We start from the raw sequence: 17,564 nt of genomic DNA, 5'->3' as shown, positions 1-17,564 counted from the left end.
ATGAATATGGAACACAATCTTACCTTCAGTAGTGCGCAGCGCACGGCTTCACGCACTCCTTTCGCTGCATCCGTTGCCGATGACCTATGGCGATGAACCGCCGATGGCCGCACAGTGAACCGCCATCCGTGCACGAGCCCAAAGCAATTGTGCGGTGCACTCAGCACAGTATTTTCACCACACACCAAGTCACTTCACTACACCGCCCCTGCTTCTCTGATCTTTGCAGCAGCAGCAGCAACAACAACAACAACAACTTTGTTTTTTAAAAGAGTATTTTTTTAGCGAACCCCGCGGAGGATTTCGCTGCCCCACGCACTGGGCGCCGTCGCGGTTCGTGCATCGTTTCACGCACGCATTTCACCAGCAAAAGCCGCCTTTTTGGCGGTAATCCTACGCAGGATGGGCCGACGCACCACGCACCGAAACATCGTCGCGATTTGGATTGTCCATCGTCCTTTCCGCACACACGCATACGCACATTTCACCAGCAGCAGCAGCAACAACAACAACAACAACTTTGTTTTTTAAAAGAGTATTTTTTTAGCGAACCCCGCGGAGGATTTCGCTGCCCCACGCACTGGGCGCCGTCGCGGTTCGTGCATCGTTTCACGCACGCATTTCACCAGCAAAAGCCGCCTTTTTGGCGGTAATCCTGTGCAGGATGGGTCGACGCACCACGCACCTAAACACCGTCGCGATTTTGATTGTCCATCGTCTTTTCCGCACACACGCTCATGCACATTTCACCAGCAGCAGCAGCAGCAACAACAACAACAACAACTTTGTTTTTTAAAAGAGTTTTTTTTTAGCGAACCCCGCGGAGGATTTCGCTGCCCCATGCACTGGGCGCCGTCGCGGTTCGTGCATCGTTTCATGCACGCATTTCACCAGCAAAAGCCGCCTTTTTGGCGGTAATCCTGTGCAGGATGGGCCGACGCATCACGCACCGAAACACCGTCGCGATTTTGATTGTCCATCGTCCTTTCCGCACACACGCTCAAGCACATTTCACCAGCAGCAGCAGCAGCAACAACAACAACAACAACTTTGTTTTTTAAAAGAGTATTTTTTTAGCGAACCCCGCGGAGGATTTCGCTGCCCCACGCACTGGGCGCCGTCGCGGTTCGTGCATCGTTTCACGCACGCATTTCACCAGCAAAAGCCACCTTTTTGGCGGTAATCCTGTGCAGGATGGGTCGACGCACCACGCACCTAAACACCGTCGCGATTTTGATTGTCCATCGTCTTTTCCGCACACACGCATACGCACATTTCACCAGCAGCAGCAGCAGCAACAACAACAACAACAACTTTGTTTTTTAAAAGAGTTTTTTTTAGCGAACCCCGCGGAGGATTTCGCTGCCTCATGCACTGGGCGCCGTCGCGGTTCGTGCATCGTTTCACGCACGCATTTCACCAGCAAAAGCCGCCTTTTTGGCGGTAATCCTGTGCAGGATGGGCCGACGCATCACGCACCTAAACACCGTCGCGATTTTGATTGTCCATCGTCTTTTCCGCACACACGCTCATGCACATTTCACCAGCAGCAGCAGCAGCAACAACAACAACAACAACTTTGTTTTTTAAAAGAGTTTTTTTTTAGCGAACCCCGCGGAGGATTTCGCTGCCCCATGCACTGGGCGCCGTCGCGGTTCGTGCATCGTTTCATGCACGCATTTCACCAGCAAAAGCCGCCTTTTTGGCGGTAATCCTGTGCAGGATGGGCCGACGCATCACGCACCGAAACACCGTCGCGATTTTGATTGTCCATCGTCCTTTCCGCACACACGCTCAAGCACATTTCACCAGCAGCAGCAGCAGCAGTAGCTATGTTTATAAAAACACTTATTTTGGCGCGAACCCGCGGAGGATTTCGCTGCCCCTCCGCCCGACGCACTGGGCGAGGCACCGTCGCGATTAACGCACCGTCCCGCGAAGCGCTTTTCGCATATTCACACACACACACGCGCGTTTCTTCCGCCAGTTTACCACCCGCACGTTTTAATGCCAATCCTGTGCAGGATTAGCCGTACGCGCACTGCTTCTTACCTCTTTGCTCTCGACTAAGCGTCGCACTCTTTGTTCATGCTCGATGTTGCTGGTTCGCGAAGGACGACAAAATGAGCCGGCGCCATTTTGAAATTGGCCCCTGTTCAACACACTTTTAACACTACACGCACTTACACACACTAATACATCCGGATTGACGACGCGCGCGGACCAACTGTTCCAGTTGGCTGTTCGACGAGGACTGTGCCGAGCTCAGGACATTCGGTTACTAATTACCTTCAGCATACGAACGAGAGTGCCAAAAGAGGATCTCTCTCGCTAACTACCCCCACTACTACTACTATCTCGAGCAAATGTATGGTTTTGTCTCGCTACTCTCGCTACACAATCGCACACAATCTTCAAAGCACGAAGCAATTTGAAGTCGCCAAACATTTTTGCAATTCCACTACAGACATATCCATTTGCGTATGCTATTATCACCGTACAATCAGTGAAAGCAACGAAGGATACATATGTGAATTCAGAATAGATACAGTATATGCGTACAAAAATGCAGGATTGGTGGTACATTTCATGTTAGATCTTAAAACAGAAACATATTTCGCTAGTTAGTACGACACATAGGTGCAGAAATAGGTGCGCTGCTTAAAACTAGCCGGCCAGACACACGAACGAAGCGTGCGCTCTTCCTTTGTGTGTCGCATCGGTGATCGAAATTTCTGCGAATTGTCAACCGATGCTCCCCCTCGCTCGCACACTCGGTGGCGACAGGAGGAGACTCGTTTTAGTGGAAATTTCCACCTAACGGTACCGATCACCGTGTACGCGGTCACATTTCCTGATAACTTTTGGCACGAGCTCAGCATGCACACACACACACACACACACAGGATAACGTGCGAGAAGGAAAAAACCGACCTTTGATTTGAATACGCATGGCAACGCGAGCCCCCCACCCATTTTGGAAATATTTAATCTCTATACTTCCACTAATTTACGCACTAGTTTTGTAACATTTTCAGATATTTTTTTTTCAGACTAGCTAATCGGCCCGGTTACAGGGCTGTGCAACAGAATTTTGTTGTGTACGCAAACTCAAAGATGTTTTAAAAAGAGGTTTTCTTCCCAATTGGAGGATGTTGTTAATTTTATTTTATTTAGTTTAATAAATTATCAAATTTCTCACCTCGGGCCCCTTTGGCTCTCATAAAAACCTATTTGGCAAAGCATATTCCAAGTCGCTTTGAGCTTTTGTTGTTGTTATTAGTTTTAACAGACCTTGAGCCTTGATGACTTCGTTCTTCTCTTAGTCTGATATATATATATATATATATATATTGATCTTAGTGGTTGATAAGTCCCGAACCTTGGTCATTTATCACGAATGAAATGTATCGTAAAAATATACGTCACGTCGTGTTTGCGTGCAGCTCCCATCTGGATCATATGCAACATATCATTTTAACATGAGTATTCTAAATTACAATGAAGCACTTTATAATATTTTTGCGTCAGATCCCCAGTTGCTTGCTATGCATTTATGCTTTTCGTAGGCATCGCACATAATTTCGTCGAAAGTCGACGTCTTTCACAATCAGATAAAAGCAACTGATTGGATATATCTAAGGTTAAGTAGCCATCCACATTCAGGTACCACAGATTTCCCATGTTTTTTTTCTAACTTTTTCCACACATACAGTATATTTGAGTCATGTCTTTCCAGTAACAGACACACACATGTTTAAATTTCATAAGGTGCCATTTAATCAAATGTAGCGGCGCCAGTCTTCTTTAGATAGGACCGGTACAAAATTACAACCCAACCAATCCCTCGTTCCCAGGAACAACTATCCAGGTTGCGGGTAAATAAAGTTAAAAGACCCAGAATTTGCTGGCCAATATCTCTTGATGTTGTGCTTGTGTCATGGGTTATTGAAATACAGAGGATTTGAAAAAAAATATTGACCCTACTAAAAATCTTCTCGGTTACCTGGTTTGATCAAAATTTCTCTATTTAAACTGAGAAGTAAACAACATAGCACAACAACAGCAATTACTCCTGAAACAATCTCGCATTTCTTTTAGTGAAAAATAAAACATGAAAATTGCAGCGAATCAAGCAGTAAACTTTAACTTTAAAATATTTATAAGCTACTGTAAAGCATGGTATTGTTTTAGAAAATAATGCTGCTATTTTCGTGGATTCAACGACCATTTCTGGTCTTCCTTGATTTGTATTCATCAGGATAGTGAGTCGCTCACTTGGCACTTGGAAGCGTTGGAGCGGCCCGGTGGTTTGATGGTAGCGACCCTAGCGATCTTCACACGATCGGACCTGACAAAAATCCCATCCGGATCAATCACCCGTACTCAGGACTGACTATCCAGCTTCGGGTAAATAAAGATACAGAAAGCCAGAAATGGCAGGTTCAGACCTCTTAGAAGAAGTGAGTGCTGCGTACGGGGGTACGGCTCGAATAGGTCGTTTAAGAAACCGTTCACCGTTCTGTATCACCGACCAAAATTAAAATCTTTTTGAAAATCTTGTAAAGGATCCGACTGAAAATGCAAGAAAACGCGCGAATACCCAAGGACAACACATAAAAACATTCACAAATTGCGCGTCTGTGGACGTCGATCCGTGTAAAAAACTTCCATTTGGTAAAATCATAGTATGCATGGAAAAATAAATTGTTGGCGAGGGAATCATAGAAGTCGTTGAAAGATAGCAGTTTAAAGAAGAGCTGGGAAATCAAAACGCTCCACTTAAAAAAATGATCCAAGGGTGTTGGAAATAATGTTACCATGGAAACGTTATGAGTCGCCTCCAACTAAAATTTGTATAGCGATAATTTTCAGATAATTCTTCTATTTTTCGGATGAAATAAATTAAGCTCGCTGCCCAAATGCGTGAAATATTTAATGTTTGTTTTAAAAAAGACTAGCAATTGTGTGAAATGCTTCACAATTGGTTTTAAAACGGTCAATGTTTTAGCTATGGAATAAAATGACTACATAATACAGTTGAATTTCGGATTCTTGTGCCATCACACACATTCCCGAACACCGTAGCACGTTCATCATGCTACGGAGTATTGACACACTCACAGTAGCTGAACCGTCCTCAGGATCGACGCGATGCTCATCGCTTCTTCTTCTTCTTCTTCTTGGCTTCGAAGACGCTCGGCTGCGTGATACGTTTACCTCGGGACACAGTTGTACCCCATAGACGGTAGATGAGGCTAAGGATTCGACTCACAACCTTACGTTGAACGACACACTTCATAGCGATCGGAATCATAGGAAAGAATATTTTGATGCAAAGAATGTGTGGTCCTGATAAGGACCGTTTGTTGAGATGAGCGTCGAACGTGCGTCGGCTGGCGGGTTTAACCTCCGAAACCGTACAGAGTGCGACCCTGGCGCTTCAGCGCGTACACTACGTCCATCGCGGTGACGGTTTTGCGCTTGGCGTGTTCGGTATAGGTGACCGCATCGCGGATAACATTCTCCAGGAACACTTTCAGCACGCCACGCGTTTCTTCGTAGATGAGACCGGAGATACGCTTCACTCCTCCACGGCGGGCCAGACGGCGGATGGCCGGCTTGGTGATGCCCTGGATGTTGTCGCGCAGCACTTTGCGATGACGCTTGGCTCCACCTTTACCCAGACCTTTGCCTCCTTTTCCTCGTCCAGTCATTTCGATGTCGATGCGTACCGTGTGTACCAACCGTACTGTGCAAGAGTTCACGAGTAACAATAAGGCTACGCACAATGTTTCGCTCTTTTATACACTTACCCGCAGCACACGCACACGTTCTCACACCACTGGTACACGATCGGATCGGAGTATGTGTGTGCGTGGAGCGAGGTTATAAAAATGACGATCTGGCCTCGCATACCCACATTCCGAACCTATCGTCGACACAACACAGACGTCTTTACGTTCCACTAATAAAACCGCCGAACCAGTGAAATGGCCCGTACGAAGCAAACTGCCCGTAAGTCGACCGGAGGTAAGGCTCCGCGCAAGCAGCTGGCCACCAAGGCTGCTCGCAAGAGTGCCCCGGCCACCGGAGGAGTGAAGAAGCCGCATCGTTACCGTCCGGGAACCGTAGCCCTGCGTGAGATCCGTCGCTACCAGAAATCGACCGAGCTGCTGATCCGCAAGCTGCCCTTCCAGCGTCTGGTGCGTGAAATTGCCCAGGACTTCAAGACCGATCTGCGCTTCCAGAGCTCGGCCGTGATGGCCCTGCAGGAGGCCAGCGAGGCGTACCTTGTCGGCCTGTTCGAGGACACCAACTTGTGCGCCATTCATGCGAAGCGCGTCACCATCATGCCGAAAGACATTCAGCTGGCTCGTCGCATCCGCGGAGAGCGTGCCTAAATCTTCGCCCGTATCCCCCCCGGGGCTCCTCTTCCATCGATCGTCGAGGGGCTTCACTCAAACGGTCCTTCTCAGGACCACCACAAATGTTAACCAAAAAGATATGTGTCGATATGTCCGTACCTTCTTCCGTCCGTAGTGGCTCGTTAGTGGTGATGGTATTGAAACAATTTCGTATGCGTTTATGTCGCCCGTTCGGTGCAGAGAGCCCGTGACCGTATCCGGGTACAACAAAAGCTGCGTGTGTCGAAAAAACGTTTGTTTACGCGATGAGCAACACACCATCTTCACACGACAGGATCGACTTTCTGTCCGACGGGTAAATAAAGCCAAAGAAAGCCAGCAATGGCAGGCCTGGACGGCCGGTTAAGCAAAATGAAATAAGGGGCAGCCCAGAAAGTCAAAAGACGCGTTTTCGATTGACCGTTTGGCGATCGATCGTCAGAAGATGTGCTTCCGATGCTGTTACACTGTGCGAGACACGGAACATTCTTCTTCTCGTGCCAACTCGTGTTTTGTACCCGCGCCCCTTTGCTTTCCGCCCACGGGTTCACATGAACGCGTCGAAAATTATGCTTTATTTTATTTAAACTTTAATCTTTTGCCCACCGTGTGAGAGGGAATGTCAAGCAGAAATATATCTTTCGTATGGATGCGTTTTGTGGTCCTGAAAAGGACCGGTTTGGGTAGATGCGAACGAACTGCGCTTCGACGCTTCGAATTACTTCGAGCTGGTGTACTTGGTGACAGCCTTCGTGCCTTCGGACACGGCGTGCTTGGCCAGCTCACCGGGCAGGAGCAGACGGACGGCCGTTTGGATTTCGCGGGACGTGATCGTCGAACGCTTGTTGTAGTGCGCCAAGCGGGATGCTTCGGCAGCGATGCGCTCGAAAATGTCGTTCACGAAGCTGTTCATGATGCTCATCGCCTTGGACGAAATGCCGGTGTCCGGGTGGACTTGCTTCAACACCTTGTAGATGTAGATAGCGTAGCTTTCCTTGCGGGTCTTCCTTTTCTTCTTCTTGTCCGACTTGGAGATGTTTTTCTGGGCTTTGCCAGACTTCTTCGCGGCTTTTCCACTGGTTTTCGGGGCCATTTTGCTTCGATTCACGCACTGATGCTCACTAACGGAGAGTCAAAACCTTTCTGATAGAGAACTACGATTCTCAGGTTCGTTTATATTCCGGTTTTCGGATCACTCTCGGGTATTCGACTTGAGTGCGTGCAGGCAGCATAACTCGGGGTATTTAATCGCACACTGGCTCAATTTTTACTCAGAATACAAGCACTCTCCGAACAGTGAGCATCGTTGCGAACGCACTCTCATCTAAACCGAAGCTATCAACAATGTCTGGCCGTGGCAAGGGAGGCAAAGTGAAGGGAAAGGCAAAGTCCCGCTCGAACCGTGCCGGTCTGCAGTTCCCGGTTGGCCGTATCCATCGTCTGCTCCGCAAAGGCAACTATGCCGAGCGCGTCGGTGCTGGTGCACCGGTGTATTTGGCTGCCGTGATGGAATACTTGGCCGCTGAAGTATTGGAGTTGGCAGGAAACGCTGCCCGAGACAACAAGAAAACTCGCATCATCCCGCGTCATCTGCAGCTGGCCATCCGCAACGACGAGGAATTGAACAAGCTGTTGTCCGGCGTCACCATTGCCCAAGGTGGTGTGCTGCCCAACATTCAGGCCGTGCTGCTGCCAAAGAAGACTGAGAAGAAGGCTTAAGGCTTCTCCCAATCTCTCTGCAAACCCCCCCAAAACAAACCGTCCTTTTCAGGGCGACAAATCGATTTACATAAAAGATGTTTGTTCGATCATCTCTTCTGAGCTGAAATCAAACCGGCGCAGCATTACCTAATCGAAGGTAAATCCAGTGAAAAAACACAAGCAATCGCAATATGCGGGAAACCCCCTGAGAAACGTCATCACTTTTCGTGTTTTAAAATCTTTGGCCGGAGGTAGACTCCTCTGACCGTGCTGGTGGTACCGAGCAATGGATGAAAAGCTAAAAGCAGTGCCCCACCAGCAGCCTACCTGCTATCGTACCTGGAATGACCGATCCTACGAAGGAAAAATAACTTCCACTTTCCACCCAAAAGGAGCCCTGTGCAGGTACCGTACCTGGTCGAGGGTCTGAAGTGCAACAATTGTTAAGAAATTTCCCAATGCGAATGAAACAAACTAGCCCACGAATGGGCACCGAATATTTCAGTCTATTTTTAGCCCACCTGTATGCAGCCCTAATGGCAGATATTTCTTATTTTCTAAATAAACACGACGCCTACTGCGATGCATCGGGCTGAACGCTTAACGCTGATCACTACACCATCGACCCTAGCAACGAAACCCCAAACCATGCATGCAAATGAATATGGAACACAATCTTACCTTCAGTAGTGCGCAGCGCACGGCTTCACGCACTCCTTTCGCTGCATCCGTTGCCGATGACCTATGGCGATGAACCGCCGATGGCCGCACAGTGAACCGCCATCCGTGCACGAGCCCAAAGCAATTGTGCGGTGCACTCAGCACAGTATTTTCACCACACACCAAGTCACTTCACTACACCGCCCCTGCTTCTCTGATCTTTGCAGCAGCAGCAGCAACAACAACAACAACAACTTTGTTTTTTAAAAGAGTATTTTTTTAGCGAACCCCGCGGAGGATTTCGCTGCCCCACGCACTGGGCGCCGTCGCGGTTCGTGCATCGTTTCACGCACGCATTTCACCAGCAAAAGCCGCCTTTTTGGCGGTAATCCTACGCAGGATGGGCCGACGCACCACGCACCGAAACATCGTCGCGATTTGGATTGTCCATCGTCCTTTCCGCACACACGCATACGCACATTTCACCAGCAGCAGCAGCAACAACAACAACAACAACTTTGTTTTTTAAAAGAGTATTTTTTTAGCGAACCCCGCGGAGGATTTCGCTGCCCTACGCACTGGGCGCCGTCGCGGTTCGTGCATCGTTTCACGCACGCATTTCACCAGCAAAAGCCGCCTTTTTGGCGGTAATCCTGCGCAGGATGGGTCGACGCATCACGCACCGAAACACTGTCGCGATTTGGATTGTCCATCGTCCTTTCCGCACACACGCATACGCACATTTCACCAGCAGCAGCAGCAACAACAACAACAACAACTTTGTTTTTTAAAAGAGTATTTTTTTAGCGAACCCCGCGGAGGATTTCGCTGCCCTACGCACTGGGCGCCGTCGCGGTTCGTGCATCGTTTCACGCACGCATTTCACCAGCAAAAGCCGCCTTTTTGGCGGTAATCCTACGCAGGATGGGCCGACGCACCACGCACCGAAACATCGTCGCGATTTGGATTGTCCATCGTCCTTTCCGCACACACGCATACGCACATTTCACCAGCAGCAGCAGCAACAACAACAACAACAACTTTGTTTTTTAAAAGAGTATTTTTTTAGCGAACCCCGCGGAGGATTTCGCTGCCCCACGCACTGGGCGCCGTCGCGGTTCGTGCATCGTTTCACGCACGCATTTCACCAGCAAAAGCCGCCTTTTTGGCGGTAATCCTGTGCAGGATGGGTCGACGCACCACGCACCTAAACACCGTCGCGATTTTGATTGTCCATCGTCTTTTCCGCACACACGCTCATGCACATTTCACCAGCAGCAGCAGCAGCAACAACAACAACAACAACTTTGTTTTTTAAAAGAGTTTTTTTTTAGCGAACCCCGCGGAGGATTTCGCTGCCCCATGCACTGGGCGCCGTCGCGGTTCGTGCATCGTTTCATGCACGCATTTCACCAGCAAAAGCCGCCTTTTTGGCGGTAATCCTGTGCAGGATGGGCCGACGCATCACGCACCGAAACACCGTCGCGATTTTGATTGTCCATCGTCCTTTCCGCACACACGCTCAAGCACATTTCACCAGCAGCAGCAGCAGCAACAACAACAACAACAACTTTGTTTTTTAAAAGAGTATTTTTTTAGCGAACCCCGCGGAGGATTTCGCTGCCCCACGCACTGGGCGCCGTCGCGGTTCGTGCATCGTTTCACGCACGCATTTCACCAGCAAAAGCCACCTTTTTGGCGGTAATCCTGTGCAGGATGGGTCGACGCACCACGCACCTAAACACCGTCGCGATTTTGATTGTCCATCGTCTTTTCCGCACACACGCATACGCACATTTCACCAGCAGCAGCAGCAGCAACAACAACAACAACAACTTTGTTTTTTAAAAGAGTTTTTTTTAGCGAACCCCGCGGAGGATTTCGCTGCCTCATGCACTGGGCGCCGTCGCGGTTCGTGCATCGTTTCACGCACGCATTTCACCAGCAAAAGCCGCCTTTTTGGCGGTAATCCTGTGCAGGATGGGCCGACGCATCACGCACCTAAACACCGTCGCGATTTTGATTGTCCATCGTCTTTTCCGCACACACGCTCATGCACATTTCACCAGCAGCAGCAGCAGCAACAACAACAACAACAACTTTGTTTTTTAAAAGAGTTTTTTTTTAGCGAACCCCGCGGAGGATTTCGCTGCCCCATGCACTGGGCGCCGTCGCGGTTCGTGCATCGTTTCATGCACGCATTTCACCAGCAAAAGCCGCCTTTTTGGCGGTAATCCTGTGCAGGATGGGCCGACGCATCACGCACCGAAACACCGTCGCGATTTTGATTGTCCATCGTCCTTTCCGCACACACGCTCAAGCACATTTCACCAGCAGCAGCAGCAGCAGTAGCTATGTTTATAAAAACACTTATTTTGGCGCGAACCCGCGGAGGATTTCGCTGCCCCTCCGCCCGACGCACTGGGCGAGGCACCGTCGCGATTAACGCACCGTCCCGCGAAGCGCTTTTCGCATATTCACACACACACACGCGCGTTTCTTCCGCCAGTTTACCACCCGCACGTTTTAATGCCAATCCTGTGCAGGATTAGCCGTACGCGCACTGCTTCTTACCTCTTTGCTCTCGACTAAGCGTCGCACTCTTTGTTCATGCTCGATGTTGCTGGTTCGCGAAGGACGACAAAATGAGCCGGCGCCATTTTGAAATTGGCCCCTGTTCAACACACTTTTAACACTACACGCACTTACACACACTAATACATCCGGATTGACGACGCGCGCGGACCAACTGTTCCAGTTGGCTGTTCGACGAGGACTGTGCCGAGCTCAGGACATTCGGTTACTAATTACCTTCAGCATACGAACGAGAGTGCCAAAAGAGGATCTCTCTCGCTAACTACCCCCACTACTACTACTATCTCGAGCAAATGTATGGTTTTGTCTCGCTACTCTCGCTACACAATCGCACACAATCGTTTCAAAGCACGAAGCAATTTGAAGTCGCCAAACATTTTTGCAATTCCACTACAGACATATCCATTTGCGTATGCTATTATCACCGTACAATCAGTGAAAGCAACGAAGGATACATATGTGAATTCAGAATAGATACAGTATATGCGTACAAAAATGCAGGATTGGTGGTACATTTCATGTTAGATCTTAAAACAGAAACATATTTCGCTAGTTAGTACGACACATAGGTGCAGAAATAGGTGCGCTGCTTAAAACTAGCCGGCCAGACACACGAACGAAGCGTGCGCTCTTCCTTTGTGTGTCGCATCGGTGATCGAAATTTCTGCGAATTGTCAACCGATGCTCCCCCTCGCTCGCACACTCGGTGGCGACAGGAGGAGACTCGTTTTAGTGGAAATTTCCACCTAACGGTACCGATCACCGTGTACGCGGTCACATTTCCTGATAACTTTTGGCACGAGCTCAGCATGCACACACACACACACACACACAGGATAACGTGCGAGAAGGAAAAAACCGACCTTTGATTTGAATACGCATGGCAACGCGAGCCCCCCACCCATTTTGGAAATATTTAATCTCTATACTTCCACTAATTTACGCACTAGTTTTGTAACATTTTCAGATATTTTTTTTTCAGACTAGCTAATCGGCCCGGTTACAGGGCTGTGCAACAGAATTTTGTTGTGTACGCAAACTCAAAGATGTTTTAAAAAGAGGTTTTCTTCCCAATTGGAGGATGTTGTTAATTTTATTTTATTTAGTTTAATAAATTATCAAATTTCTCACCTCGGGCCCCTTTGGCTCTCATAAAAACCTATTTGGCAAAGCATATTCCAAGTCGCTTTGAGCTTTTGTTGTTGTTATTAGTTTTAACAGACCTTGAGCCTTGATGACTTCGTTCTTCTCTTAGTCTGATATATATATATATATATATATATTGATCTTAGTGGTTGATAAGTCCCGAACCTTGGTCATTTATCACGAATGAAATGTATCGTAAAAATATACGTCACGTCGTGTTTGCGTGCAGCTCCCATCTGGATCATATGCAACATATCATTTTAACATGAGTATTCTAAATTACAATGAAGCACTTTATAATATTTTTGCGTCAGATCCCCAGTTGCTTGCTATGCATTTATGCTTTTCGTAGGCATCGCACATAATTTCGTCGAAAGTCGACGTCTTTCACAATCAGATAAAAGCAACTGATTGGATATATCTAAGGTTAAGTAGCCATCCACATTCAGGTACCACAGATTTCCCATGTTTTTTTTCTAACTTTTTCCACACATACAGTATATTTGAGTCATGTCTTTCCAGTAACAGACACACACATGTTTAAATTTCATAAGGTGCCATTTAATCAAATGTAGCGGCGCCAGTCTTCTTTAGATAGGACCGGTACAAAATTACAACCCAACCAATCCCTCGTTCCCAGGAACAACTATCCAGGTTGCGGGTAAATAAAGTTAAAAGACCCAGAATTTGCTGGCCAATATCTCTTGATGTTGTGCTTGTGTCATGGGTTATTGAAATACAGAGGATTTGAAAAAAAATATTGACCCTACTAAAAATCTTCTCGGTTACCTGGTTTGATCAAAATTTCTCTATTTAAACTGAGAAGTAAACAACATAGCACAACAACAGCAATTACTCCTGAAACAATCTCGCATTTCTTTTAGTGAAAAATAAAACATGAAAATTGCAGCGAATCAAGCAGTAAACTTTAACTTTAAAATATTTATAAGCTACTGTAAAGCATGGTATTGTTTTAGAAAATAATGCTGCTATTTTCGTGGATTCAACGACCATTTCTGGTCTTCCTTGATTTGTATTCATCAGGATAGTGAGTCGCTCACTTGGCACTTGGAAGCGTTGGAGCGGCCCGGTGGTTTGATGGTAGCGACCCTAGCGATCTTCACACGATCGGACCTGACAAAAATCCCATCCGGATCAATCACCCGTACTCAGGACTGACTATCCAGCTTCGGGTAAATAAAGATACAGAAAGCCAGAAATGGCAGGTTCAGACCTCTTAGAAGAAGTGAGTGCTGCGTACGGGGGTACGGCTCGAATAGGTCGTTTAAGAAACCGTTCACCGTTCTGTATCACCGACCAAAATTAAAATCTTTTTGAAAATCTTGTAAAGGATCCGACTGAAAATGCAAGAAAACGCGCGAATACCCAAGGACAACACATAAAAACATTCACAAATTGCGCGTCTGTGGACGTCGATCCGTGTAAAAAACTTCCATTTGGTAAAATCATAGTATGCATGGAAAAATAAATTGTTGGCGAGGGAATCATAGAAGTCGTTGAAAGATAGCAGTTTAAAGAAGAGCTGGGAAATCAAAACGCTCCACTTAAAAAAATGATCCAAGGGTGTTGGAAATAATGTTACCATGGAAACGTTATGAGTCGCCTCCAACTAAAATTTGTATAGCGATAATTTTCAGATAATTCTTCTATTTTTCGGATGAAATAAATTAAGCTCGCTGCCCAAATGCGTGAAATATTTAATGTTTGTTTTAAAAAAGACTAGCAATTGTGTGAAATGCTTCACAATTGGTTTTAAAACGGTCAATGTTTTAGCTATGGAATAAAATGACTACATAATACAGTTGAATTTCGGATTCTTGTGCCATCACACACATTCCCGAACACCGTAGCACGTTCATCATGCTACGGAGTATTGACACACTCACAGTAGCTGAACCGTCCTCAGGATCGACGCGATGCTCATCGCTTCTTCTTCTTCTTCTTCTTGGCTTCGAAGACGCTCGGCTGCGTGATACGTTTACCTCGGGACACAGTTGTACCCCATAGACGGTAGATGAGGCTAAGGATTCGACTCACAACCTTACGTTGAACGACACACTTCATAGCGATCGGAATCATAGGAAAGAATATTTTGATGCAAAGAATGTGTGGTCCTGATAAGGACCGTTTGTTGAGATGAGCGTCGAACGTGCGTCGGCTGGCGGGTTTAACCTCCGAAACCGTACAGAGTGCGACCCTGGCGCTTCAGCGCGTACACTACGTCCATCGCGGTGACGGTTTTGCGCTTGGCGTGTTCGGTATAGGTGACCGCATCGCGGATAACATTCTCCAGGAACACTTTCAGCACGCCACGCGTTTCTTCGTAGATGAGACCGGAGATACGCTTCACTCCTCCACGGCGGGCCAGACGGCGGATGGCCGGCTTGGTGATGCCCTGGATGTTGTCGCGCAGCACTTTGCGATGACGCTTGGCTCCACCTTTACCCAGACCTTTGCCTCCTTTTCCTCGTCCAGTCATTTCGATGTCGATGCGTACCGTGTGTACCAACCGTACTGTGCAAGAGTTCACGAGTAACAATAAGGCTACGCACAATGTTTCGCTCTTTTATACACTTACCCGCAGCACACGCACACGTTCTCACACCACTGGTACACGATCGGATCGGAGTATGTGTGTGCGTGGAGCGAGGTTATAAAAATGACGATCTGGCCTCGCATACCCACATTCCGAACCTATCGTCGACACAACACAGACGTCTTTACGTTCCACTAATAAAACCGCCGAACCAGTGAAATGGCCCGTACGAAGCAAACTGCCCGTAAGTCGACCGGAGGTAAGGCTCCGCGCAAGCAGCTGGCCACCAAGGCTGCTCGCAAGAGTGCCCCGGCCACCGGAGGAGTGAAGAAGCCGCATCGTTACCGTCCGGGAACCGTAGCCCTGCGTGAGATCCGTCGCTACCAGAAATCGACCGAGCTGCTGATCCGCAAGCTGCCCTTCCAGCGTCTGGTGCGTGAAATTGCCCAGGACTTCAAGACCGATCTGCGCTTCCAGAGCTCGGCCGTGATGGCCCTGCAGGAGGCCAGCGAGGCGTACCTTGTCGGCCTGTTCGAGGACACCAACTTGTGCGCCATTCATGCGAAGCGCGTCACCATCATGCCGAAAGACATTCAGCTGGCTCGTCGCATCCGCGGAGAGCGTGCCTAAATCTTCGCCCGTATCCCCCCCGGGGCTCCTCTTCCATCGATCGTCGAGGGGCTTCACTCAAACGGTCCTTCTCAGGACCACCACAAATGTTAACCAAAAAGATATGTGTCGATATGTCCGTACCTTCTTCCGTCCGTAGTGGCTCGTTAGTGGTGATGGTATTGAAACAATTTCGTATGCGTTTATGTCGCCCGTTCGGTGCAGAGAGCCCGTGACCGTATCCGGGTACAACAAAAGCTGCGTGTGTCGAAAAAACGTTTGTTTACGCGATGAGCAACACACCATCTTCACACGACAGGATCGACTTTCTGTCCGACGGGTAAATAAAGCCAAAGAAAGCCAGCAATGGCAGGCCTGGACGGCCGGTTAAGCAAAATGAAATAAGGGGCAGCCCAGAAAGTCAAAAGACGCGTTTTCGATTGACCGTTTGGCGATCGATCGTCAGAAGATGTGCTTCCGATGCTGTTACACTGTGCGAGACACGGAACATTCTTCTTCTCGTGCCAACTCGTGTTTTGTACCCGCGCCCCTTTGCTTTCCGCCCACGGGTTCACATGAACGCGTCGAAAATTATGCTTTATTTTATTTAAACTTTAATCTTTTGCCCACCGTGTGAGAGGGAATGTCAAGCAGAAATATATCTTTCGTATGGATGCGTTTTGTGGTCCTGAAAAGGACCGGTTTGGGTAGATGCGAACGAACTGCGCTTCGACGCTTCGAATTACTTCGAGCTGGTGTACTTGGTGACAGCCTTCGTGCCTTCGGACACGGCGTGCTTGGCCAGCTCACCGGGCAGGAGCAGACGGACGGCCGTTTGGATTTCGCGGGACGTGATCGTCGAACGCTTGTTGTAGTGCGCCAAGCGGGATGCTTCGGCAGCGATGCGCTCGAAAATGTCGTTCACGAAGCTGTTCATGATGCTCATCGCCTTGGACGAAATGCCGGTGTCCGGGTGGACTTGCTTCAACACCTTGTAGATGTAGATAGCGTAGCTTTCCTTGCGGGTCTTCCTTTTCTTCTTCTTGTCCGACTTGGAGATGTTTTTCTGGGCTTTGCCAGACTTCTTCGCGGCTTTTCCACTGGTTTTCGGGGCCATTTTGCTTCGATTCACGCACTGATGCTCACTAACGGAGAGTCAAAACCTTTCTGATAGAGAACTACGATTCTCAGGTTCGTTTATATTCCGGTTTTCGGATCACTCTCGGGTATTCGACTTGAGTGCGTGCAGGCAGCATAACTCGGGGTATTTAATCGCACACTGGCTCAATTTTTACTCAGAATACAAGCACTCTCCGAACAGTGAGCATCGTTGCGAACGCACTCTCATCTAAACCGAAGCTATCAACAATGTCTGGCCGTGGCAAGGGAGGCAAAGTGAAGGGAAAGGCAAAGTCCCGCTCGAACCGTGCCGGTCTGCAGTTCCCGGTTGGCCGTATCCATCGTCTGCTCCGCAAAGGCAACTATGCCGAGCGCGTCGGTGCTGGTGCACCGGTGTATTTGGCTGCCGTGATGGAATACTTGGCCGCTGAAGTATTGGAGTTGGCAGGAAACGCTGCCCGAGACAACAAGAAAACTCGCATCATCCCGCGTCATCTGCAGCTGGCCATCCGCAACGACGAGGAATTGAACAAGCTGTTGTCCGGCGTCACCATTGCCCAAGGTGGTGTGCTGCCCAACATTCAGGCCGTGCTGCTGCCAAAGAAGACTGAGAAGAAGGCTTAAGGCTTCTCCCAATCTCTCTGCAAACCCCCCCAAAACAAACCGTCCTTTTCAGGGCGACAAATCGATTTACATAAAAGATGTTTGTTCGACCATCTCTTCTGAGCTGAAATCAAACCGGCGCAGCATTACCTAATCGAAGGTAAATC

The 17,564-nt window shown here is 48.3% G+C and overlaps 1 protein-coding gene across 1 annotated transcript; it reads left to right on the top strand.

Moving 5' to 3' along the window:
- The first annotated feature begins 5,993 nt into the window (after positions 1–5,993).
- On the top strand, positions 5,994–15,696 carry LOC128297264 (histone H3-like). Its single transcript, XM_053032878.1, has 2 exons — positions 5,994–6,392; positions 15,286–15,696. The coding sequence occupies exons 1-2, from the start codon at positions 5,994–5,996 to the stop codon at positions 15,694–15,696; spliced, it is 810 nt and encodes a 269-aa protein (XP_052888838.1).
- The last annotated feature ends 1,868 nt before the right edge of the window (positions 15,697–17,564 follow it).

The sequence above is a fragment of the Anopheles moucheti genome, chromosome 2 (genome assembly GCF_943734755.1).
Source record: "Anopheles moucheti chromosome 2, idAnoMoucSN_F20_07, whole genome shotgun sequence".
NCBI lineage: Eukaryota > Metazoa > Arthropoda > Insecta > Diptera > Culicidae > Anopheles > Anopheles moucheti.
This window is presented reverse-complemented; position numbering and strand designations above follow the sequence as displayed.